The sequence below is a fragment of the Microtus ochrogaster genome, chromosome 21 (assembly GCF_000317375.1).
Source record: "Microtus ochrogaster isolate Prairie Vole_2 chromosome 21, MicOch1.0, whole genome shotgun sequence".
Taxonomy (NCBI): Eukaryota; Metazoa; Chordata; class Mammalia; order Rodentia; family Cricetidae; genus Microtus; species Microtus ochrogaster.
The window spans coordinates 19,522,512-19,549,630 of NC_022022.1; the positions used below are offsets into that span (position 1 = coordinate 19,522,512).

The 27,119-nt window shown below is 43.1% G+C and overlaps 1 protein-coding gene across 1 annotated transcript in view; it reads left to right on the forward strand.

The window, feature by feature from the left end:
• The window catches only part of Pde5a (phosphodiesterase 5A), a 125,695-nt gene that overhangs the window by 74,882 nt on the left and 23,694 nt on the right, over nucleotides 1–27,119 (forward strand). The window contains exons 10-14 of the mRNA XM_026783945.1: nucleotides 6,124–6,299; nucleotides 7,643–7,702; nucleotides 18,239–18,385; nucleotides 23,496–23,621; nucleotides 25,717–25,811. Coding sequence (XP_026639746.1) covers nucleotides 6,124–6,299; nucleotides 7,643–7,702; nucleotides 18,239–18,385; nucleotides 23,496–23,621; nucleotides 25,717–25,811 — 604 coding nt within the window. The remainder of the gene's footprint in view (nucleotides 1–6,123; nucleotides 6,300–7,642; nucleotides 7,703–18,238; nucleotides 18,386–23,495; nucleotides 23,622–25,716; nucleotides 25,812–27,119) is intronic.

Consider the following 27,119-nt stretch of genomic DNA (forward strand, 5'->3'; position numbering starts at 1 on the left):
GAGCTGTCCATTCTTAGCCCTCGGGATGGATTCCTACCCCTAGGGGACATATAGAGCTGTCCGTTCTTGGTCTTCTTAGTCTCGGTTCGTTTGAGCTCCCAAGCGCCTCCATCATTTTGATGCTCAAAAAAAAAAAAAAAAGTCCACTTTGTTTTTAGTTCCTTTGTGTCAGTAAAACATACAACCTCTGCATCTACAGATATTTCTGGGTACCCTTCATTAAAGTTTTGTTTCATCAGATCAGACGGTGGTGGTGCACACCTTTGATCTCTGAGTGTGAGACCAGCCTGGTCTACAGAGTGAGTTCCAGGACAGCCAGGGCTACACAGAGAAAGAAACCTTTGGATCATCAATTAATTGGCTTGGTATTTCTTGTTATCTTACTTTCTTGTGTTGTTTGGGCTTCATTTAATAAAGGGTGACTATTTGGAGAGGTGACCTGCCCTCCTGAGCTGTGGCCTAGGTTCAAGTGAGAAATAAGTATTTCCGAGGTGAAAATTTTAGATTTGACTTCTCTTTTTTTTTTTTTTTTGGCATAAAGTTTTATCACTGGCACCAAAACTTTTTTCCTTGTTTTCCAAGCATGTTCTAAGATTTCTCACGTTGCAAGTAAAATTAAATCCTGCCCTGTTCTTCACAGTACACATTTTCAAATATTAATTACTTAAAAGTACCGATCCCTGTCCCTGCTCCCAGATAGAGAACTGCAAATTATGTTTGGTTATAATATGCCCCAGGAAGTAAGACAGTAGTGGAGCTGTAGTAACTGGAAACAAAATGAAGAAGTCATAGCTTTCAGCATCACTGCAAAGTTCAAGGCCATCTTGGGGCACACTGGAAGTTCAAAGTCAGCATGAACTACACAGTGGTCCTTGTCCCAAACAAACAAAAAAGGGAGGTGTCATATGATCCAACTGTTTCACTGGATGGAGCTAAGCACACCAGGCAATGCTTGAACATCCATATTTCTGCTGCCGTACTCACAGTCGCCAAGATGTAGAACCGTTCTAAATGTCCAGCAGCAGAGATGAATGTGGTATATGTACACAGTGGCATTTTATCTAGTGGCAAAGAAGAAATCAGTTGTGCCACTTGCAGGCAAAATGGATGAAACCAGAGATAATTACATCAAGTAAAATGAGCCAAGCACAAAAGACAAATACCATGTTTCTCTCATGTGCAGAACATATGTGCGTGTGCATTATCATCCTTGTGCTCATATGTGTCCATATATATTAACTCATACATGTGTATATAAGAATGATAATGAGGAAGATAGACAGAGATCTAAGCCAAAAGGGTAGGAAGAGCCACTGAGCATAACTGGGAAAGAAAGGCACAGTAATCATGGTTCCTATGCAGAGGGTAGACTTAACTACAGACACACAAATATGTGTATGAAATGATAAGGGGAATTATCGGGGAAACCAGCACAAAGGGAAATGGGGAGGGCGGGGCTGTCAAAATACAATGATTGAAAAGAGTCTTAATAAAACCTGTTTTGCATACTAGCTTTAAAAAACAACTAGAACTAAGAACTTAGAGTTAAAAATTATAAAAGTGGAGATTCGCTTTGAGATTTGACTGAAGAATAAGGAGAACACTGGGAAAGGAAGAAACATCTCTATATTTGGCAGGAAACACTAAGGAATTTCTGAAGAACGTAATGTTTTATTATCAGCCAAGAATTAATGAAATTATTGTAACCTAGTTTCCAACTAAAGCGATCTCGAAGAAGCACCTGTCTCCCTTCTTCTTTCCAAAATAAACAGGAAGGGAGAAAGCGGGAGAAGGAAATTGGAAAAAAAAAAAACTAACCTAAACAAGAGATGGGGAGTGGATAAAAATGAGTCTCTAACACACAAAACAGGGATAGGAGAGAAGCACCAAAGAAGCAGGAGACGGGATAGAACGGCAGATAGAGAAGAAATGGTTTTCAATAAGATAAGGATGTGCCGATAGCCAGGCATGGTGGTGCACGCTTGTACCCCCAAGTCATGCTGCCCCAATACTATTGAGTGGGGGGGGGGCATTTTTGGAACATGATCAACCTATGAAGGGTCACACCCTTAAAAATGACTCTTCAGAAAGGGGCAAGGGAGACTGATGGAACAGGAGGAGTGAAATTGGTTGCAGGACTGAAGGGAGGGATGGTGGCGTGGAGAAGGACAACTAAACTAATCTATACATAGCCTAACTGGTTTTACCCTCTCATTGGTGACAGTGCCCTTGCCAGACACCATAGACTTGCAAATGAAAAAGCCAATGCCAGGAATCAGTTACTTCTTTTGAAGATCATTCTTTTGAATACTTGAAAAAAATAAATATTTTGTTTAGAAAAATGTTCCTGAGTTAAGATTATTGACAAAAATAAGTACAAAGTTTTTTTTTTAAACAAGATTAAATCTTGTATATATTTTTTAAACCATCTGGCTGGAGATTATTGGAGGAAAAACAAAAGCCAAGTATGGTGGCACACATCTTTAATCCTAGCACTTGGGAAGCAGAGGCAGGCAGATCTCTTGAGTTTAAGACCAGCCTGGTCCATAGAGTGAGTTCTAGGAGAGCCAGGGCTACACAGAGAAACCCTGTCCTGCAAAATTAAATTTAGAAAAGAAAAAGTAAGATTAGTGTTAAGGTAGTCTTTATGTATTTTAACACCAGATGCTAATTTTGATGTTTACATTTATGGTGGAGAGGACCTATGGCTCTAGCAAAATATATATGCCTTAACCCTGTTTTGCCAAAATACCTGGGCTTGGGTGCAGACTGTGAGTCCCAGGAGCAGCGGCAGGATTTCAGAGCCATCCTCACTGTGACTTCCAGAGGGGCCTTGGTACCAACCCTTACAGTTGCCATGGTCTCATGAGGTGATGTCTGTATAAGCGATCCCCCCCCCTTATAATATTAGGGGACACTGATAATTTGCTGTTTGGTTTTATTAATGCTTCCTTTTCCTCCTACTATGGTTTTGGGCATGATTTTACTTTATGATTATATTTATCAGCTGGTATTTATGAAATAGTTTTCTAGTATCTTTGATTCTATTTAGCAACTTTTCAAAACACAAACGACCGAAGTTTCATCACTGCATTGTTTAGCTCTTCTCCCAGATCATTAGTGAAGAAATGGTGAAAATTTAAACTATAGATGTACCCAAGCTTTAAATATTCCTCTAAGAGGAACTCCATTTGTTTCTTATAAACCTTCCCATATATTTTTGCTTGCGCTAATGAAATTTTCTGAGGATTTAATGAGATCAGTCGGCTAAGCATGAATGCTGCGCAGCCCATTTTCAAGAGAGAATTTGATTATATACTTAAATGGCTTTTTGTCTTCAGTCTCCTTTTCTTGCCCTGGAGTTTAATTCTATATTTCTGCACCTGTAGTGATGGCTTGTAACACAGACACATTTGATCTGGTCTGCGTTGGGCCGTGGTTGTTACAGAGAATTTAATATTCACGTGGCATTTCATTTAAATAATTTCTGAGCAACTCCAGAGGTAGAATTTAATATTCCTCATCCCGTTTTTCTTTTTTTCTTTTTTGCTCAAGGCTTTGCATATATTAGACCAGCAGTCTACCACTGTGCTGCTTCTCCAGATCCGTTAATACCTCTTAACTTATTTGCTTGGTGAATTTTAGCTAGGACAGATTTGAATTACTACATAAAAGGCTTCGTTAGGACACAGCTTAGCGAGCTGCCTGATATGCACATCCCAGGCCCTCTGTCACACCACCCTTTGTGTGCCTGCAGGAATTGTTATGAAGTAACGCGGAAATCTTATTTCTGAGCATTGACCACCACGTAGACAATGACTTCTGTAAAAGCTGGAAGACACTTCCACCGCGATCTGAGCATAGCAGCATGCATGAATCGCGTGACTCCCAGGAAAATGCCAACTGGGAGACAGCCAGAGCCTACATAAACAGTCTCCCATAGTTATAATGTGAGGAGCCGCAGAGATGAGAGGGCATAACCCCTGCATTTTTACCCAATTCGGGATGTGTGTCGTTAAGATAATGCACGCTGACTGCTCTTTTATGCTTGTCTTTTTGCTTGCATTGTCTGCATTCCTCCTGTCTGTCTTGAAGTTTGGTTTCATAATAGAGTAGTGTTGGAAAGGTGGTTCCCTACCTGATGTAGATGGGAAAGCACACACGTATCTACAGAGGCAAGCAGAAATTACACACACGTATCTACATAGGCAAGCAGAACGCACACACAGGTATCTACATAGGCAAAGCAGAACACACACACAGGTATCTACATAGGCAAGCAGAATGCACACACAGGTATCTACATAGGCAAGTAGAATGCACACACAGGCATCTACATAGGCAAGCAGAAATACACACGTATCTACATAGGCAAGCAGAATGCACACACGTATCTACAGAGGCAAGCAGAAATGCAAAGCAGGGCCCAGATCATCTGCAGTATTAAGAAGAGGGTACGCAACCATGGTGACAGAGGGAATTAATATGCAATCTGATGTCATCACAGACCATGAAAATCTTTTGTGCTCCAGGAAAAATAAGGGCTAATAGTCGATACAATCTCCATGGGAAAAGTACCTCGGGTCAGAGCTGGAGTACTGCATCTGTTCATTAGCTCAGCATTTTGTTTTCTTAAGTTTTCCCTCCCTGCCAGGGCTTTTGTTAGCTGAGAAAGGGGAACTGGGAGGAAGGGGATTGCTAAGCCCAACATACAGCTAAGAAAGAAACAGAAGTGAGGTCTGCCGTTATTCACCAAGGGTTACTGTGCACAGAGGGAAGAGAAGCGCCTGCCCTGTGTCCGAGGGGGGAAGCCGAGGGTCTCATTGTGATGGACATATAGGCTTCACCTGGGAGACAGAAGACCACTGGGCAGTGATGCTGGCCCAGGTCGATGGAACGGCAAAGGCAAAGGGGTGGGCGATCGGAACATTCCGTGTAAATAAACCTGTGAAGTGGAGGAAGTTGGGACAAGGCCAAGGCAGAGACTGCTTTTAGACTCCCGTGTGTGCTGTGTGGCTGTGATCAAAAGCAACAGCCCAGCCGGGCGGTGGTGGCGCACGCCTTTAATCCCAGCACTCAGGAGGCAGAGGCAGGCAGATCTCTGTGAGTTCGAGGTCAGCCTGGTCTACGAGAGCTAGTTCCAGGACAGAAACCAAAAAGCTATGGAGAAACCCTGTCTCGAAAATCAAAAAAAAAAGCAACAGCCCTTTTGTCATTCCTGTAATGGTCCCGCCACCTTCACAAGGATGATCACGAGGACCAGAGATTTTGTGTCTAATCAAGTACCCTGCACAGTGCCCATCCCACAGTAGAGGCATAGGTACAGGAAGTCTTGTATTTAGAGACCACGTGATTAAAAACGTTAACACATTTTACTCCATGGCAGGCCATGTATTCCAACTCCTTGTGCAGCCACCTCATTCTGTAAACACAAAATCCCACAGCGACATGAGCTGAGTAAAGATTGACCTAACATTTCGGTAATCCCCACTAGCCTCATTGCGTCCACTGACCTATAAGCGAGGACAGGACTTCGAAGGCTGGGATATTCTTTAGGGACTAAATCTGCTCTTATCTCTAAAATAGTCATTGTTCTGTGTTTATCTCCTTCCATGTGACTGTCTTGGACACCTGAGTGTGTATCTGAAGCTGCCTGTGTGATTTGCCTATTTTCTGTATTCCGCTCAGTATGTAATTGCATATTTAAACTCTGATTTCTCAGAAGGCAGACTGTGTGACCCAAAACTCCGATCTGCATCAAAACTGTTCTCTTGGCACATGTACAAAAATCCAATTAGTTTCCAAAGGACAAATTGTCTTTGGGGACTCAACTGACCTGAAGTTCATGACCAATCTGGAGGGAAATCCTTCTCTACTATTTTTTTTTTTAATCATAGATGATATACATTCAGGGCTGTGTGAAACTAACACTCATGTGAATTAATCAGGGTTACTTTCCTAAGTTTATTTGTAGAAGTCACTAAGCCGATATGAACTTCTACTTGGACATGCCAGGCATTTCTAAGAGAAAACCGCCAGACAACCTTTGGGGGTGAATATTAAGGTTGATCGGAGCTCTGGTGACGACCACTCACGTCTGCTTAATGTCTCGGATTGTTGCAGGAGTCTGCCAACTGGTTAATAAGATGGAGGAGAACACTGGCAAGATTAAACCTTTCAACCAAAATGATGAACAGTTCCTGGAAGCCTTTGTTATCTTCTGTGGCTTGGGGATCCAGAACACACAGATGTATGAAGCCGTGGAGAGAGCCATGGCCAAGCAAATGGTGACATTAGAGGTGGGGACAAAGCTGACGGGATTTGGTCTGCTTGGCCACGTGCGGGGGCTTCTCCTTTCCCTCCCAACATGAGCAGCGTGGATGTGTGTTCTGGCATTGTATCCCCACAGAAACATGTGATTCTCATGATGATGTCTGTACATTTATCAATGTCTGTACACTTATTTAAAAGTTAAAGAAAGTAGATTTCAAGTATTAGACTCTCGCCAAGGTCCAGATGACCAAACCAAGACTCTGGCCCATCCCCCGCTTTTTCTGCATAAAGCAGTGTTTGCCATTTGTACTTCCTCCACACAGATGCCCGCTGCCCAGTGCCCCCAAGTCTGTCTCTTCCTTGTCAAGCGCCCCCATATGTCTGTCCATGAGGATACCTGTAAAGAAAGCTTTTAGAAAAAGAAATCCCCTCTAAGTCTTAGAGAATTGAAAGTAAGGAAAGGGAAAAATAAATAAAGGAAATCAGCACAAGGCAGAAATCAAGCCTCTTTCAGACAGAGGTCCATGGCCTCTGAAGCTTATGATCCAGATGGTTTCATGGGGAGGCTCTAAATATTGCTGCTGCTGTCAAATAGAACTTTAAAATAAAAAATTTAAAGCATTAAAAAAACATTCTGCACAATCACATTTTTTGTTCAAAAGGAATATCTAAAATAACTCCTCATTACTTAGAAGTTACAATTTTTGAAAACAGGAATTACGATTTTTTTTTTTTGTCAACTTAGAAGATTTAAAGTAAGCCCGACCTTAGGGTAGCACTGGGTCCTGGTTCCATTGTGGACTTAATAGACCCGGTGTCATCAGCTGCTGTGGATAGCTTTAACTGTTCTGCTCTTGACTTGTAGACTCTAAGAGCATCTTTAAATCTGCGTGACCATTCACCCCAGCCGTCAGTTTTCTGCATGGATTCGATGGTTACTACAGGCCTCACCTGAGAACCATTTTTTTTCTTTACAAATAGCGACTTAAATATGTCTATTCATGCAAGAGTTCTATTCCCGTATTCTGCACAAAAGGACATTTCTGAAAAGCAGTTCCAAATAAACACTTTGCTGCCGTGGGTGAGCCAGAGATGATTTCCAGAGTGACTTACAGATAATGTGTTTGTTATGTCAACAACATCAGAGTGACAGTTTCAGGATTTCCTCTAAAATTAAGGCGCGTCACTTCAGGTGCAAACACTCCACCCTTCATGCAGGTTTCACTGTATTGACGAAAACCACAAGCAGGGGCTGGCAGTCAGAGGAGCCTAGTTACCTCTCCAGGAAGTTGGGGGAGCATCCCAAGCTGACGTTCTGTGTGCATTAATCGTATTGTCTGGGTAACCTGGACTCCTGTCTTACCCCTAGGTCCTGTCCTATCACGCGTCAGCGGCAGAGGAAGAAACAAGAGAGCTCCAGGCTTTAGCGGTAATCCTTTCTTTTGAAAACTTGCTGACCACAGCCATCTAGTTAATATACAAGTGCTTTTCACTAGTGGTGATATTTAGATGATCACAGGAATTATTTATGTTGATTAACGGTACTTTCTTGATAGGGTTCAAAGTCACCAGTAATACAAAACACCACTGACTTAATGTTGACTTTTTAATATTATTCTATTATCCTGGTTGTTTTTTTTTTCCAGTTTGCCTCTTTCTTTCACAAAAATTAACTTAGTTTTCATTTACTGGGGAGACCGAGGTGGGTGACAGCAGATGGTTGGTTGTCGCCGGTAACCGGCTCTGCACTATCAAGAACCGAGAGCTATCCGATTTCTGACCATATGGTCTACGGCAGGGTGCTTGAAATCGGGATCAGATAAGGTTAGTTCCTGGAGTCCTGTCATGATTCAGTATAAAGTGAGACAGAGGCAGGGAACCATGTGAGGACCCAGATGCTCTGGGTCTCGGCTAGGAATGCTCCGGTAGCGGTCCGTGTAAATTTGAGGCCCTGACACTTAATCCTCAATGGTTCGCTAGATGCACTTACAATGCTTGCATTTTAAATCCATTGCTGTGACACAGCTAGGTGTATCTGAGAAAAATGTGCGGGTCAGGAGTGGAAAGTTGGAACGGATCACAGACATTCTCTTTCCTTGTTATCGACACCATAGCTTGCCAGAACGTATCCTCTTCATGCGTTACCGACGTGTTCTCATGGAAGCTACAGCTGTGTTGTGAAGACCACCCTGGGGCCTAAGAAATGCCAAAGAACTTCAAGTTCACGCGCCCATGCAGCCAAGGGAGTGAGACAGAAGTTCATATATTGGTGTGGAGTGCTGAACCCAGTAGTTAAAGGCAACAGAAAGAGGCCTAGGAGACATCCTTAGTTAAATTGTCATGGGTAGGAAAGGAAATCAGTAGGTGATTGTGTCGGAAAGGTCACACAGGGTTTAAAACTATCATTTGCCTTGGGCTTAATTGACATTTTTGTTGTTGTTGTTGTTGTTGGGATAGGAGACAGGCTCTCACAGTAGCCCAGCCTGGCCTGGAACTCACTTGAACTCCTGACATCCCTCTTGCCTCGGGCTCTCCAGTTCTAGAAGTATAGGTGTGAACCACCTTACCCTAGTTAACTGGCAAATTTGCCTAGTCCACTAATGAGACCTATTACTCAATTACATGTACTCTGTGAGTAGGAAACCATTCTGTGCTCTCAAGCCCCGCAAGGCATGAAGCAGTGTCAAGGTAAAGGAAAAGCCATACCCTGCCAAGTGTCTTATGGAAATCCAAAGAGCAAACTCAGCAGCTTCTCACGGCGATGCTAAAAACATCACTGGAGTATGAAACTCTGTTTTGCACTTCAGAAAGAGCAGAGTCTTTCACAAAAGTCTAAACTTGGCTTTCTCAATTATGCCTATAATTTTAGCAAGAGAAAATCACTCTGGAATAGCGGGAAATTGCTGTGCAGCGTATTGTTCAGGGCCATCTGTGGCTCCATTTGGAAAATGGATGTCTGGCAGCTGCACTGAGATATGTAGGGTTACGTCTTTTGTAGGTCAAGTAATTTATTTAAATTGGTTGAAATTCAGCAAGCGATTTTAAGTCTAGCTTTATGTCAACCAAATAAAAATTCTTCTACAGCTCCAACTACCCAGGTGTCTGCATAACCCAGCAATTCCCTCTTTGCCGTGTGTTTGCTTGTTTATGTCTGTTGCAACTGTAAAATAAATTCAAAAGCTGTCACATATTTTCTTAACTCCTGTTTTGAAATTTTACTCTTCGGAGATTAAGCGATATATGTACCAAATGTGTATGGCTATATCTAGACTAAAATTTTCTCGTCATAACCAAAGAACTGATAGGAAATTCAAACATCTCACCCCCTTCCCCACCACACACACAGCTTAACTTGATTTTTTTTTATCCCATTTTTCGTCTGTCCTTTTCTTGATTAACGCTGAGTATAACAGAAATCGGGCCTTTCAACTGAGTGTGTTGCCATGATATTGATGATCCTTAGTCACAGGTTGCTGAGAAAGCAATAAAAGAACCCCTGTCACCTGATCGTGTTTTTTTAAAGTTAATTAAGATACCAGAAGATAGGGCTGGGGGATGATTTGGTAGTTGAGAACATTAGCTACTCTTGCAAAGCACCTGGGTTTGGCTCCCAGCACCCACACTGTAGTTTAACTGCCTGTAGCTTCAGTTACAGGGATCCAGTGCCCTCATCTGGCCTCTTCGGGTGCCAATCACACAATGATACACACTTATACCTACAAGCAAAGTTATACACATGAAATAAAAACAAATTAATCTCTTAAAGAAAGATACAGAACGTAAGTTTGATTAAACCAACAATTGGAACATGAATGTGTGCTTGACTGACTGGGTGACTGATTGCTTCTTCTGTCTTCTGGTTCTACAAGAAAACAATAGGTAGTAAATAGGTATTAAAGAAAATAAACTACGTGGTTTGGCACTGAGTCCGTTCTGGTCTAGCTTCGGCTGAGTTTTACAGAATCGTGGATGATGGATCTAGAAGCTAACTGAAGTTTTTGATGTCTTAAAGGTGCTTTGAGTCTCTTTATTTGAAAACCAAATTAGAAAGAAAGAGCTATGGTAGTCACTGAGATAAGATTTCCTAGGACAGAATTCCCCTCATTTTTACCTTAATCTTTCAAAGAAAGAAATGCCATGTAGGCCCAGCCTTGACCAGGTGACTGTGGTGAAGGACAGAGCCAGGACTTTACCCAAATCTGATGCCTAAGTCAATGTCTAGATCAACTATCTCACAGCAAGATACTCATTGTCCTTGATCTGGGTAAATCCTTTAAAAAATCACCAATTATAACTTGAAACTTTCAATTAGATGGTTTAACCAAGAGTTGGTCCTGGGATCTTGATGGTACCAAGTGCTACTGAACCAAAGTCATCTGTGGCCTTGGTAAGGGATTAGCTTCCTTAAATTGGGCCAGAGCCTAAGACCATCTATGGCCTGTAGATGGAGGCTTCCTCTTTTATAGAGATCTAAAACGATAAGACAGCTACGTATTCTTCACATATGCAAGATTTCGGTAGGTTATCTGTTTGAGTCTTGCTGTCTCACTTTGATTTTCCTAGTGGACAATTTCCAGTTATAATCTCATCTCCAAATACTGAGACTCTGTTATTGAACTTCTCATAGACAGTGGTTGTATGTAGCTTGGAAACACCACAGTTTTTAAAATAAGGTTTGTATGTGGACCTAGGTAAGCAACATAATAGCAGATCTGCGTATATTAAAGTATGCTCATAAGTTCCCCTAAGTTTATACTTAAAAGTATTTATATCTTATCAGAATTTTATCATGATGGCTTTGTTGTATGATTTTTTTAAAAATGTGTAGCCCAGGCTGGCCTCTAACTCGTGATCCTCCTGCCTCTGCCTCCTTCAGCAAATCCTACCGGCATGCGCCACCACAACCAGTTTGTTGTATGATTTTTAAAAAAAGTATAAGTTTATTATCCAAGTTTTAAATATATGTCTTCCCTACTAAAGTTAAAGGAACCACTTATTTAATTCAAGAAAGAAGGAAACATAATAATTTAGTAACTAAAGAAAATATTCAAGTTCTCTGCCTCTGTGTCTTAGACACGTCTCTCTGGAAGAATGGGTTCCAAACTGCCTGGTGCACCTAACTCTCTGTAGAGTCTTCTCATTTGTGTTTGAGTGCACCCCTGTCTTGGAAAAAAGATACATTCTAATAGCAATAAAAGCTGTGTGTGTTTCCTTTTTAAACCTACGTTTTGAGAGTTTGAAAGTGGGGAACAGAGGCAGCAGCCTTCCGCAGAGTGTAGGCTAGGGGCTGTTACAGGGGCTTTCTTCCAAGGCTGGAATGGCCTTGTCATCCTTTGCCTAGGGCACCTGAGATGGGAGTATTGGTCATGGCCCACAGGGGAACATCCAGCACTTGGCAGGAGACCTTTCTTTGAAGCCACTGGTATGACCTATCAAATATATTCATTTGATCCCTGAAAAAATTTTCCTTAAAAGGAGAACTAATTGAAATTTCTCGTTTTTACTGACTAAATATCAAAGAGAAATGGAACAAAATGACTTTATAAAACATTGACACTATTGGAAGAATTTGACATTTTATGGAAGAGCAAGTTCAATAGCTTCTTTTCAAACTTATTTTAATAAATATTTCTTGTGCAGAAGGAGCCTTTTATTAACGGCTGGCTGTAAAGACACGTTTCAGTTGCCTTGATTTCTATTTGGGGCTTGAGAGCTGATACTTAACATCTAAGGCAGACTGAATGCCCTGATATCACTGTGGCTTATTTGTTTATTTATTTATTTTGGTATAAAGAAAACACAATCAAATAGATTGTGTAGCCCTGTGCTAAGACATTTCCTATAGGCAAAACAGTAGCCTTCACCAAAACCAAGAAATTCAATAATCTTTAAATGATTAGTATATTTATTTTACCCAAGTGGGATATTTTCCCTGTTCACATGCTTAATGGTTTTCATGGAAACCATACATTTGAAGAATACAATCATAATTGGGCAGTAGTGGTGCACACCTTTAATCCCAGCACTCAGCAGGCAGAAAGTTCAAGGCCAGCCTCTCTGTTTACTGAGAAACTTGAGCCTGTGCAGCTGTACCCTACTGTCTTAATGCCACTTCTTGGTGCTGCACTCTCTCTTCATCGGTGCTCTAACTGAGGTACCGGAGATTGAACATGCCTGTGACGTGTCTGATTTCAACATGGATTGTGATTCTGCAACCTGCTGAAGGTTCATTTGGATTTTGTCTGTCAGATTCTTTTAGGAAACCCATAAACCCTCTTATTTTCTGATCATGGTTTAAACCAAAAAAGATTGAAGTCTAGAGGAGCTTCTGTGTTTCACCCTTCTGAAGCAGCAGCAAGAAGCAGCCAGCTCCCCTTGTGGTTTCTGCCCATTAGACTGTCTTCAGCAATGGAGCCTTGCTGTCAGTCTGTGGGGAGCAACCTATATTCTTGGAAGCAGACTGTGTTGTTTGGGGATCCCCATGGGATCCCTTTGACCAACAACTCAATTAGATGTAGCCCAGTCCCAGTACTGGAAGCTTCATTTGGTGACAAGAAATGTCCAGCTGGGGCCCTGTGTCTCCCCTTATTTGGCAGTTTCGTTTTATATTGCCTTCGTATATATGTATATTTTAGGAAGCTTCTACTATACTAGGTTTCCATACTACCACTCAGATGTCCTTAATTTTATCTGTCTCTCCCCGTATTCCTCCCTTCTCCCTCCCCCACATAGCTACATTTGATCATCTCATTCCAGTCCCCCACATCTATCCATAGCTATCTATTCTATTTTCCTTTCCTAGAGAGAGCTCTCTTTCCCCACCATATCTAGACCCTTACTCTACATTTAACCTCTGTGGTTCTGTGTATTGTAGTTTGGTTGCCATTGACTTAACAGTCCGTATCCACACATACACAGATGCATACCATATTTGTCTTTCTTGATCTGGAGAACCTCACTCAGGATGAATTTTTTCCTAGTTTCATCCATTTACCTGTGAATTTTATGGTTTCATCTTTTATGGCTGAGTAATATTCCACTGTAAATGTGTACCACATTTTTATACATCTAGGTTGTTTCCAATTCCTGGCTATTATGATTATTGCAACAATGAACATAGTTGAACATGTGTGTCTCTGGTACAATGAAGTGTCCTTCAGGTATATGCCCAAGAATGGTGTAGCTAGGTCTTCAGATAGATCAGTTTTTGAGGAACCACCACGCTGTTTTCCATAGTGGTTGTACAAGTTTGTACTCTAGAGAGATGAGTGTTCCCCTTACTCCACATCCTCATCAGCATGGACTGTCAACTGTTTTATTGATCTTAGCCATTCTGAGTGTAGCATGAAGTCTCAAAGTAGTTTTGATTTGCATTTTCCTGATGACTAAGGATGTTGAGCGTTTCCTTAAGTGTTGTTTCTCAGCCATTTGAGAATACATTTAAGAATTCACTGGTTAGAGCTGTAACCCTGTTTTTTGTTGGGTTGTTTTATTGATACCTAGTTTCTTTGGTTCTTTAAATATTTTGGATATTAGCTCTATATTGGATGTGTTATTGGTAAATTTTTTTTCAAGTTTTATAGGCTACCTCTTTGTCTGAATGATAGTATCCGTTGCCATACAGAAGCCTCTCAGTTTCATGAGGTCCCATTTATTGATCTTTGTGCTTGTGCAAATGGAGTTTTGTTCTGAAAGTCTTTTCCTGTGCAACAAGTTTAAGGCTATTCCTATTTTCTTTTCTGTCCATCATATTCATAAAGACTATTTCAAGGTCTTTGTCTTCTGCTTCAGCTGTACTGCCGATCTCAGGGCCTGGGTGGGATAGCTGGACCCTAGTGGAGACTTTGTCCTGGCTGGTATTGATTGTGCTTACACTGTTGTCCCGGCATCTGGGTTTGATTATAATTCTAGGTGCTGATATCTAGTCTTGTCTTTGTTGGGTGGGTGTTTTGTTGCTTGGTTTCTGTTGCCCTCTCTGTTTCTTAGGAAGTTGTGATGGTTGTGTGTTGCCTGGTACAGAATTCTTCTGGGATCTTGATAGGTGTGGCTACTAAGGTTCAGGGCAAAATGCATATCTTGGTATTGGGACCTGACACTTAGGAATGGGAATGAACTAAGAAGGGGGAGCTAAAGGGGTTCACTGGAGGGAGAAAAGCAAAATATTCTGCCAGGATCTCCTTAGTCCCCTGGGAACGGGTGTAGAGAGTGTGGAGAGGCCACAATAGGGAGTCTGCCACACAGCTGGGGATGAGATTGGGGAGCTGGGTTAGAGAAGATGAGGGAGAGCGAAGACATGAAGCTTGCTTATCTGTTTTGCTGGCCTACTTGCTTCTCTGGCAGGGTTGGCTGGTGGATTCCCAGGCAATGCCTGCTGGAACCGGGGGCTGGGATGAGGTGAGGGGAGGGATGGGAGGTTGGAGGAGAAGACCTACATGATCGCCTGGAGATGTTGGGCAGGAACGGAGCGGAGGCTGCAGCAAGCAGTCTGCTACCGAGTTTGGGATGCCACTGGGTTATCACAGTCAGAGGAATGAGAGGTGAAGATCTGCAGCCAGCCTACCTGTTCCTCTGGCTGGTGTCTGCAGCCATGGCTGGTGTCTGCAGCTAGCCTGCCTGTTTCCCCAGCTGGTGTCTGCAGTTAGCCTATCTGTTTCCCCGGCTGGTGTCTGCAGCTTGCCTACCTGTTTCCCCAGCTGGTGTCTCATTTTCTAAATTCTAATGCATACAACTATGACCAAAAGAAGTTCTGAGAATCTATAATTGTACCCGACTGCTCCAGCTCCACCCCCAAATATTACACACTTCGGTCTCTGTTTCTATAAAATGTGCAATATTTTATTTTCTGAAATAGTAAAAAAAAAAAAAACCCAGAAAGTTGACATTTTATATGATGGTTAAAGACGGAGCGTTTTAAGGGATTTCTGACTTTCTCAAGCCTCATTAGTGACTGGTCCCAGTTCTGAACCCGGTATCTGACTACAAGGCCCTCGTGGAGAATGTTTGCCTGTCTCTGCTGGGTCTGTTCATGGAGTCTGCTTGTGCTGTGGTGTGGTAGCTACTGAAGGAGGAAAGGACACTGCTTTCCTGTCAGTCTGAGAGGCCGAGACTCCACGCACCAAGGGGAGGCCTGGGCTGGGCTGTGTGGGCCACCTCTCCTGCAGCTGTGGAATATGCTTTGTGGAAGGAAAGGAAGAAAACGTCCTTCTGTAAGAAAAATGATGCTGAGGAATAAAACATCTGTTCTCTGGTCTAGTGGGTATGCTCAAGGAAAGCAGATGTTATCTGTTTCCTCCCCAACTGGAGCGGCTCCCTCTCTGATGCTGGAAGCCACTGTAAACAATGAGACCTTTTTCTAAACATGTTCGGTTGTCTTCCCTGGTTCAGCCCCCACAAAATCCATGGGACTGGCTTTCCAGGGTGCATATTTTCTCATGAAGTTCTGCCTGAGGGGAAGAGTCTTACAGGATGGAACAATCTTGTCTACATGAAGTAAAACATGACAGCCACCATGAGTGGGGAAATAGTTTTGAAAGTATAGGGGCTATCGAGCGCCCAGTTGCTCTGGGAAATTTTACTATTTTGATGGCTTTAGTTCACAAAGTTGAAAGGAAGACAGGATAGTGTCGTCTGAATGCTAAGAAACCGAAGGGGTTGGGCAACTGTTTCCACTCAGTATTTCTTTTCTCAGTAAACAAAAAGGCTCTTTTTATCAAGTTGCTCTCATCCTGATCGGGCTAGCACCAATGCTAACACTCGGTTGCATGTCCACAGAGTAGATGGTCCGTGAGTGTACGAGTAGGGGGCCCTACAAGTTCAAGTAGCCACAGGCTCCAGCAAGCATAGAGGAGAGAACGAGAGAGCAGTGAGGCTGCCAGGGTCCCTTGACCTTGGCCAGTTAATCATTCATCGATGCTTTAGAAAAAGAGTTCAAAGATCGTGTTGCTGTTTAATTTTCCTAAAACCTAGACAGCATAACAAATTAGGTGTTTCTGAGAGCAAGATTAGGATGTACTTGGAGGACTGCCCCAACACAGGCAGATGGACCTCATCCTCCTAGGAAGCTTTAGGACTTTAAGAATCTTGGTGCACGCCTATCGCTAGCCTGAGCTCCATAGGAGGCTTGTCTTGAAATAAAATGAAAATTGTTAAGTTAAGCAAGAAGAATAAGATTTTTTTTAAATTCCCTCCCAGTTAATCTTAAGTACTTAATGTTAATAAATAAAAAGGCATAGGAACCATGACAATAAGTTACAGCCATTTGTGCCACTTAGCAGGTATTCCCAGAGAGGGGCTAGCACCGGGGGTGCTTACTCCTACTTTAGATTGTAACTGTGTCCTAGAGGAACTTATCAGTTAAAGAGCAGGAGCTCACAGAAGCAGACAGTGCAAAGAAGGAGAGATGGATGTAAAAGAGAAAGACCCTCCAGGTGCTTGCTACAATTAAATGACTGTAGCAAGCCAAGGATTTCAGGAGAGAGAGAGAGAGAGAGAGAGAGAGAGAGAGAGAGAGAGAGAGAGAGAGAGAGAGAGAGAGAGAGAGCCACCCCTTCCAAAATACAAACAAAATCAGCTTCCTACGGCCACCTGTAGTGGACTAAGTTAAAATTCCCACGCCAGTGCTTTTGTTAGCATTGAGGTGATTGACATGTTCAAGCTAGGAGAAGAATCTGCATCGGCTCCACTGTAGACTCTACAGGGTATCAGTGAGACCAGATCTGAGCTAGGTAATGTGCTGTCTTGGAAATCAGCTCCGTTCCTCACCTGACCTCTTTGTCAGGTAAGGGTGCAGAGTATCCACAAGGTTTTTGTATGAATGAAATACAAATTGCCTGGACCATTATCTTTACCATGCTTTCTGCTGACTTCCGGCGATGGGATAGTTCTAGAGAGTTGCATCTGTCAAATGAATAAGAGGTATAAAAGAACCAGATTTTCGGGGTCCTCTTTGCTACTTTCTGTTTGAAGTGCAGTCCTACGGTGGCAAGCCTCTCACCTCTCTGGAATCCTATTTGTTAACCCCATGTGGCTTGTTTTAAAAAGGGTAGGGGGATCGATCCTGTGACAAAGATGTCTAGTCTATTGCAGTTTGCCACTGCTTGATAATGTACCCGAGAGAAGCAACGGAAGAAGAGGACGTTTATGTGGGCTCATGGTTTCAGAGTTTGTAGTACATAATCAAGTCGGCTCTACTGCTGTGGGGTCTGGGGTTGACCCAGTGCATTATGGGAGAAACCTGGTAGAGAAAACTGATCGTTCCATGACATCCAGCAAGTGTTTTCAGTAAGAAGAAACAAAGGCTCCAGAGTCTCCCATTCTAGGTCATACCTACAGTAAATTTATTTCCCCGCCATGAGCTCCACCTCTTGACACGTTCCACTGCCATGTGCTAGTTAGTTTTATATAAACTCGACACAAGCCGTTTTGTAAGAGGAAAGATTAATTGGGAAAATGCCCCCACCAGATTCGCATGTAGGCAAGCCATTAGTGCTTTTTCTTGATTGATGATTGATGTGGCTAGGCACAGCTCACTGTGGTCAGTGCCACCCCTGGACTGTTGGTCCTGGGCGCTCTAAGAAAGCCATAAGGATCCAGCCAGTAAGCAGAGCCCCTCTATGGCCCCTACACTACTTCTTGCCCCCAGGTTCCTACTCTGAGGCCCTTCCCTGGCTTCCTTGGATGATGGACTGCAAGTTGTAAGATGCATAAATGTCTCCCACCCTAACGTTGCCTTCGGTCATGATGTTTTACCACATGATAGAAACCCTGACTAAGACATCCCAACAGCACTGGGCTGAAGAACAAGCCCACTTCTTTTCAGGAACAATCCAGACCCAAACTACAGCAATATTGAAAGGAAAAATAAAAGAAAGAGCATGTTCCGTGGCCCTACAGAAAAGTGAGAACGTATTGTGACTAACTGCCGTCTTAGTTCACAGCTTTATTTCATTTTCTTCTCTTCATTAAGGCTGCTGTGGTACCATCTGCCCAAACCCTTAAGATTACTGACTTCGGCTTCAGTGACTTTGAGCTGTCTGATGTGGAGACGGCGCTGTGTACAATTCGGATGTTCACTGACCTCAACCTTGTGCAGAACTTCCAGATGAAGCATGAGGTAGGAAGGCAGCAATGTGCATTGGTAAAAATGTGTGTATGTGTGTGTGTGTGTGTGTGTGTGTGTGTGTGTGTGTGTATATATATATACTCATAAAATTTGTGTGTGTACTCATGTGTCTGTGTGAAAGATAGAAAACTGTATTTGACTAATAGCACGTAATAGGGGTTTTCCGCTTTAATGATTAACATACCCTTGCCTAAGAAAACCCATCAGTCATTAAAAATGCATTCATTAAACTGAGTGCTGGTGGTATATGCCTTTAATTCCAGCAGTTGGGAGGCAGAGGAAGGCAGATCTCTGTGAGTTCGAGGCCAGCCTGGTCTACTGGGTGAGTTCCAAGATAGCCAGGGCTACATAGAAAAACCCAGTCTGGAACCCCTCCCCCCACAAAATGCATGTATTGGATTCCCACCATGTGTCAGGCACCAGGTGGAAGAATATAGGAGGATTTTACCTAAAACAACAAAAGAAGCACAAAAGCAGGTGACAGGAGGTACTGGGTAGGACACAGAGGAGGGGAAGGTGGCCAGAGAAGCGGCTGGAAGGGTGAGCAGCAGAACAGGTAGTCTGGGGAGCCATCTAAGGGAACTGGCTCTCCTCCAGTGGCAACTCACGGAGGAGTTCGAAGCCTGGAAGTACCTTGACACCATCGCCAAGGCTGTGATGACCACATAGAACGCAGCAGCACCAAGGCCCTAGTGTGAGGCCAGACTCCTCAAACGAGGTCATCTCTGTGGAGCGGAAATGAAACCCCTGGGGCCCAGTCTCCAAATACAGATTGCCTATATAAAGCTTTCTGTCTTCAATACTTTATGATTCTACTTAGCCCTGCCTTGATTCATACGATGAAAAGTTACTCGCATGCTCTTTGTGATTCCAATGATGAGCTGACCCCGCTCTCAAAGGCCTCACAGAATGGAAAGAAAGCCGAGGGCAAATATAACTAAGGTTGATAGAATGTCGCTTGTCTTCCTGGGGACCCTGATCTGATTCTCACTTAAATTTAATCAAAGTTCGTATTACTTTTCTTCGATGAAGCACAAGCAATTCGGACAGGCTAATGATGGTCTCTCTTGTCTGAGTGTTAGTTGGGGGATGCTGTGTTGTTTGATTATTCCAACAAATTCCCACGAATGGACCTTATTCGCGAATGAAGAAACCAGGCCATCACTGAGGAGGAATGTCATGGACTTCAATCACAGATCTCTTAGTAATCCGCACACACGCACTCTGAGAGTTTACCTCCCATGTTCTCAGTTTCCTCATCTCTTAGAGTAGATGGTGTTAATGCTCCGGGGGAGCCGGTGTGAATTATATGTTCATCTGTACCTTACATGCCTGCGTGTGTGTGTGCTTGTGACATTCTGCTTAATCCACAGATACAGAGAGCATGTCAATTATCTCCCCTTTCAGCCAGTTTGACCATGCTAAATTACCATCAGATTTTTCCACGATGAGATAGGATTCACTTTGAAAGTCCGCCCTGTGGATGTGATAAGTTCAGATCTGGTGTCAGAAGTCCTAAATATGGATCCCGGTTTTCCTTCCTAATACCTTGATCCGTTCCATGTGGTCCCAGAGTGTCTGCATCTGTAACTAACAATGACTGTCTTCCAAGGGCTTGGCTAGAGCACAAGAATGTGATTCTTTTTGAAAAACGCTTATTGTTGATTTCCTTTGTGTTTGGCTTATAGGTAGCATTTGAGGACTGGGTATTATAGATAGATACTCGTTTTCCCTAGCAACCCTTTCTTCGGATTCTTAGCCGTAGGAGGAGCCTGCCTCTCAAGATCACCTATTTTCTTTTTCTTTTCCCCTACCTTAATGGCAAAAGCAAGCAATAGATAACTTCACATGAACAAAGTAAAAATAGCTCGTCGAGGTAATTTTTTTTCTCCAGTGGAACTCCATGACCCAGACTGGGCTAGCGAGCACCCCGGGGCAGGAAGTATAGTTCATTTTTATTCTAATACAGATGGTGACTGTATTTTTCCCATTGGCCAGGTTCTGACCTCACAGCCTTTGAGATTGGCTTGTTTTAAAAGACTCAGTGTAAAGGAAATGAAGGAAAGTGATGAGTTGCTCCAGACCGTAGGCTTCCAGGATTACAGGGAGCTTTTTGTGTAAACAAAAGTTTTGCCAGATGGAAGAGATGAAAAGATTTTTATAACAGTTGTACAAGGTGGGGAGATTAAAAGATTTTAATTCCTTTGCATAGAACTTTTACAAGGTGGGGGAAATTTATGGAATATTGGCACTCTGTGAGCTAATTTTGATTTAAAATGACTCTGGGCAGCATCAACCTGACCCTTGGGGTTATTTCGGTTGGCTTTTCTGCTTAAGTGTCTAGTCTTCTCTTGTGTTTCAGGTGTTATTGTCAGTATAATTTTAGGTGGGGAGGATGTCCCTACCAAGACATTTCACACTGAACAACAAAACTCCAGCATTAATTGATGCTGGTGGCAGCCACAGCCGGTCACTGGTCTCTGAAGCAGCCCACTATATTAGAATACGTGTTGATTGTGTTTCCTTGTGTCTATACCCCCCTGAACTGTATCTACTGCATTTTATTCCATGGTCTCTGGGGAACATAGGTCCTTTCTGCAGGTTCTTAGTCATGTAGGAAAAGAATTTTAGAACAGACTCAAACACTTGAGGATCATTTTATCAGAGTTTAAGCGAAATAGCAGGGAAGGCAAGCTGGAGATGTCAGCAGCTGCCAGGAGCCGAGGTCGAGAGAAGGCAAGGCTTTCTGAGTAGGTTAAGAAGCCACACAGGCCCAGCAATGGCAGTCTGTGAGCACCTGCTCGGGAGCCGGAGGTCTTCAGAGGGAAAGAAAAGCCCCAGAGCATCGATGCAAGCAGGTTTAGGGTTTGGGTCAGTTTGGTTTGGAAAAAGGAGCAAGAAAGAAGAGAAAGAAAATATTGCTCTCTGAACTGGAATTCAGAAAGCGGCAGGCCTAGTGTGGTGACAGAGTCAGTGGCAATGGCTTCTGGGTTTCCCAGTGCACATCTCTTCTTAGCAAGTGCTTAGGCTTCCTCTTTCTTCTCCCCTCCTGGCTGTAGGCTGTTCTCTTGAAGTTGTAAGACTATCCTTCCTGTCACACACAGTCTTTGGCCTTCCTCAAAGGTGTTATCAACCACTGACCGAGCCTCTTTACTGATAATTAACCTGAACTCTGTTTCAGATTCTAATGCTCTGTCATTCCCCCTCCCATGCCCAGGAGGTGGGGTCCATTATCTGTTGTGATCAAGGTTCCCATCCTTAAAGAGCCCCAAGCTAGTACGTCTTACCAGATCCCCAAAGAGAGTTACTCTAGCCACGGTTTAATTGCAGGGTAGGAATACATATTTAATACAAGCTTTAGGCTTTGAACTAGTGAAGAATACATTGAGACATTGAATTTCCAGTTTTTCTCATGACTTTTCTTGCTGCTTTAATTAATCACAAGAGATTTTCTACATGATACTGATGTGTACTCTCAGAACACATCAAAGTACAACGTGTGGCTTTCATTTAAGATCCCCCTACTGTGACTGCTCTGTCATCTTTCCACCAGAGTGTCCAAAAACGTCCAGAATAAAGAACTCTGTGCTGAGATTTCAGTGCTGAGTGAGCGCACATCCACCGTGGCCACACAGACCTGCTTACACAAGGACAACTCACAGGGCCCAGTGCTCAGAAATCCCGAGGTTCTTTATTGGAGAATTCTCCGGGAACTGAACCACAGAACTAGAAGGCAAAGCCATAAAAAGAAAAGAGATTAGGCCAAGTCCTCTGTGATGGAGCAGTTTCTACCAACAGCGCAGAGCCTCCCGCTCAGCCCCCAGAGCCAATCACAAGGCTGGATGCTTTCAAAGCTGCGTTCTTTCCCCTCGAACTTTTTCCAGTCCCGAGGCAATGTTCTTTGTGTTTGCAATATCCCCAGTGACACACTTGGGGAAAAGCGCATCCTTGTTTTTACAAAAAGAGCGTAAATCATTCAGATTTCAAGAGAGGCGGGCTAGTAACACAAACAGAATCGCCATGCTTAGCTCATGGGTCCCTGAGGACTTAATTTAATACTCCACTTAGAAGTTAAATTAAACCCAACTTGGGAGACTTGCTTGAATAATTTTGCCTTTCCCCCCCTTCCCATCTTTTAAAAGAAATGTTTTCCATATGGCTCCCAGGAGCTTTCCTTCGTATACATTATTTCCATATTTTGATTTCTTGGTAGGCAGTCATTAACTGTGCCTAACCCTTAGGCAGAAGTGAAAGTGTACAGACCTAATGAAGAGGGCATTGACCTGTGACTCTGCTTTGTCCTGAGACTTGAGCTAGATACCTCGACCCCAGCCACCTTAGGTCCTGGCACACAGAGCATGGAGCGGACTCATTCTCCAACCCTCATGCACCTATGACTCAGATTCTAAGGACGGCACCAGGAGATATTTTTTATAAAGGTAGTTGGTGTCCTACCCATGACGAAACACCTTTCTTTGAGATATTACCCATTTTCCATCCAATCAAACTAGGTTAGCTTAGTAGATTCTGGACTGAACCAGTAATATTTGACTTCTGGCTCCGCCCCTTATGAACAACCTCCACTGACAGGTTACCTGATCGAGTGTAGTTTCTTCCTTCTTTTCTTCCTCCCTCCCTCCCTCCCTTCTTTCCTTTCTCTTTTTAAAATAGTTACTCATTTTTTTTCTAACATATTTTATCAATTATTTGAGTTTGACGTAATGTCCCCCATCACATTCTCTTGCCTGACTTTCCAGGTCCACACCCCTACCCCCAACCCCACCCCTGTCCCTTGGGCTTTTCCCAAAGAAAAGAAGAAAAGAAAACCCAAGCCAGTCCAATTTGTATCGCCCGTATTCTCACTGCAGCATGGTGAGATGTGAGTCCTTTAAAACTGAGCCCTACCCCACCCACCCCTGCCAGAAGCCATCAGCGGTGAGGAGCCAGTGTTGTTCCCTTCCTTTGTCGAGGGGTCAGAACGGTCACGCACGCCTCCCTCGCGGCCGTAAGGATTGAGCGTGAGTGCCGCAAGGTGCCGGGACTCGGGAAATGATGGCTAACTTGGCAGTCACTGTCACTCCTTCTCCTTCATCTCCCAAAGGTTCTTTGCAGATGGATTTTAAGTGTTAAGAAGAATTATCGGAAGAACGTCGCCTATCACAATTGGAGACACGCCTTCAACACAGCACAGTGCATGTTCGCTGCTCTGAAAGCAGGCAAGATTCAGGTACTCACAGCCATCCGGAAGTCTGCTTAGTGGAGTTCACGGCAAGCCCGTCTTTTCAAACTATTTATAACGTGCCGCTATGGTCTGATGGAGGACGTCCTTCTGTGTATGTGTTGTTTTTATTGGCCAATTAATAGAGCTGCTTTGGCCAATGGCAGGGCAGAATATATCCAGGCTACAAGAGATCTATAGAGAGAGTAGGTGGAGTCAGGGAGATGCCATGTAGTTGCCAAAGGAGACAGATGCCAGAACCTTTCCTGGTAGGACATAGCCTCATGGCAATACACAGATTAATAGAAATGGGTTAATTTGAGATGTAAGAGCTAGCTAGAAATATGACTAAGCTGTTGGCCAAGCAGTGTTATAATGAATACAGCTTCTGTATGATTATTTGGGTCTGGGTGGCCAGAAATGAACCAACCGTCTCCGTTTACAATGGTCATTGACAAATGTACCACATAATGACTCATGGTGGGTTGAAGATTAGCACTGCAGGATAGTCGGCTGCTAACTTTCTTTGATTTAGAATAAATACCATGTAGTAAAATCCCCTGACTTCATGTTATGTTTTAGTAGTCCTTGGGCAAATAAATATTTCTGCTGGAGGAAGAGACTTTGAAAGCTAGATATACATTTATATATTCACACTCAACTGCTCCATGGCAGAATTACTCAAAACTCACCAAGTGTTGTCAGAGACAAGCTCCTGGCTGTCAGTCCTACCCTGTGTGGAAGGTGGCCACTCTACACCTGCTAACTCAGACAGGTTTCGCTTTGATGTGCATTGATCTGAGGCCAGTTAAAAGGAAGACGAGGGTAGAAAACATTCACATAAAGCATTCGTGTCCAGCCAAATCCTGTCGTATGTTTGTCCTTAGATTTTATCTTCAGAGGGAATTGACTAAGCTATTCTGAGTAAGTAATTCTAAACATCTATTATGTAATTTAAATCCAGAGCCTCCCAGTTCTAAAAATAAATTTAAAAATATTATTCTCTGTCAGATTCACTCTCAGGGGTTACACATTTGAAATGGTCGATTTTAAAAGAAACGACTAGCCGTGGGTTTAGTTTAGTGACTGAACACTGGAACAGCCCCTGTAAGACCCTGGATTTGATCACTGCAAATAGAAAATAAATAAGAGAAGGAGTGTCCTCAAAGCCATACAAAATAGCATAGTGCGATTTCACTCCTGCAGAAACATTTCTAAGACCAGAATAAACTCACTCTGGGTCGTGCAAGAGTCCTAAGGTTTTCCCCCCCGAAAGTTATCCGTGGCTTTTATGACGAAGAGTGAGGCCATGTTTTACACTTGCTTCAACCCTTATGGTGCTGGGAGTTCCGGGAGAGTGACATGGCAGCTTAGCCTGCATTTCCTCCTGACGATGGGAATAGCGGTGTAAGTAATATAAACGGCAAGGACTCAAAAATAGCCAATGGGCTTGCGAATATATTATACAATGTTTGAAGGCCCATTTCCCCTCAGTAATCTTATTTCTACTCTTTTGTTTAATAGTAGCGTTGTCTAGGTTCCTCAAGGATGTAGCAGCCGATCACAGAGAGCAAAGCCATGGTTACAGAGAAACAAGAGAAAAAGATAATTGAAGTTTTTACAGTCATTCCACATGTATAAAAATAAAGATTCGTGACGTTAACAGTGGGTGGGCAGATTATTCTTTTTTTTTTTCACTTGAAAAACTTACAGTGTGTGTGTGTGTGTGTGTGTGTGTGTGTGTGTGTGTGTGTTTGTGTTCACATAGGTCATGGTACATGTATGGCCGTCAGAGGTCAGGTTTTGGAAATTGGTTCTCTCCTGCCACTCACGTTGTTGGGCTTGCATAGCAAGCACTGTTACGCATGGAGCCAGCTTGCTGGTCCCAGGTTATTCATCTTGGAAGCATCTCAATGTTTTCTATAGTCGAGTGACATTTGTAATAGCTCATTGTGAATGAGAATCTAAACGACCGCCTACGGAGCAGAGTGTCTGGAGTCTCTGACGGCGCAGCAGTGCAGGAATTAGTACTGAAAAGCCACAGGAGGAGGCCCTGCCCGTGCTTTATCTTTCTTTTTCTCTTCTTCAATGCCTTTGCACACAGAACAAGTTGACGGATCTAGAGATACTTGCTCTGCTGATTGCTGCTTTAAGCCATGATTTGGACCATCGTGGTGTAAACAACTCATATATACAGCGGTAAGATGGGTTTCTCCAGTAAAACAAGAAAATGTTTCCTCTAAATCATTGAACTATATGTTAAGTTAGAGCTACCAAAAAAAGTACAAAATATCAGTTGGTTGAGCTTCAATACATAGTCTATTTATGTTTAAGTGTAAAACTATATTAATCACATTTCAGGCATGAAGTTCAGGCAGTATTTATGTTGAGAACCTTATTACGTAATTGCTGTGAGTTTTGCTTTGGTTTTTGTAGACCCAGCTTAGGAGCGTCTTTATAAGACCATGAAGAACAGTCCAGAAGGGGTAGCATTTTTACCCTGGAGTAGAAAAGACAGTATTCGAAAAAGTGCCTAGCTGGGCCCTGCTGACTTACAATAGACTAAGATTTTCAGTTCTAGTGGAGGTGACATCACACAGTGTTAGAGAACTTGAACTCTGTGCTCAGGCTGTGGCTCTGCCCAGTGCTCCCTTGCAGCCTTGGACAAGGAAGCTGACTTCTCCATCCCTTCATTTCCTTTAAAATGGAGATAATGGCATCCTCCTAGCACAAGGATGGTGTATGTTTCCAGAGACCGCAGGCATCCACCGAGTGGAAGGTTTAATGTGTATTGTGGTAGGTCCTAGCAATAATCCCTAGAGTTGTGTCCAGCGTGATGCTCTCACCTGCAGATCTTAGGAGTGAGAGTCTAACCACCGGAATAAGAATTTTCAGGTACTTTCGAGGATCAACACTTAGGTGGCATTTTGTGATGGCAACTGAGTGGATGAAACTGATAGTACTTTTCATCAAATCATCCAACCCCTGTTGTAGTCTCTTCTCATAGCAATTTGGTTGAAAAGTCTACTTTGTAGTCGCAGAATCTCGTACTACTGAGCATCTTGGTAAGTGAGGCCACGGTGACTTGACTGATCATGTCATCAGGGATTCCCAATGTCTGCAGGGTGGGAGACGGCTCTCCAGCCGTCATCCCTGTATGTGACAAACAGAAGACTTTCTGTAAGGATTCTAGCAGTGCACAATCATGTCCTGTGCTGCCCTTCGTGAACAAGAGAGAAGGCTCTTCCCTGTCCCAGACTGACTTTTTCCATCTGAAAACCTAAAGATTTAGAAAAGTAACTTGATGACATGTCCTTTGTCCTTGTGCCTTATTTGTGGTCCCGAGTGTCACATAAACGTCATTAATGAAAGGGAGCTGCAATAGGAAGGGATCCTCAGTGTGATCCATCCATATAGCATGGCTATCCTCCCTGTGTGACCAGTCCATATAGCATGGCTATCTCCCATATAGCATGGCTATCCTCCCTGTGTGACCAGTTCACACAG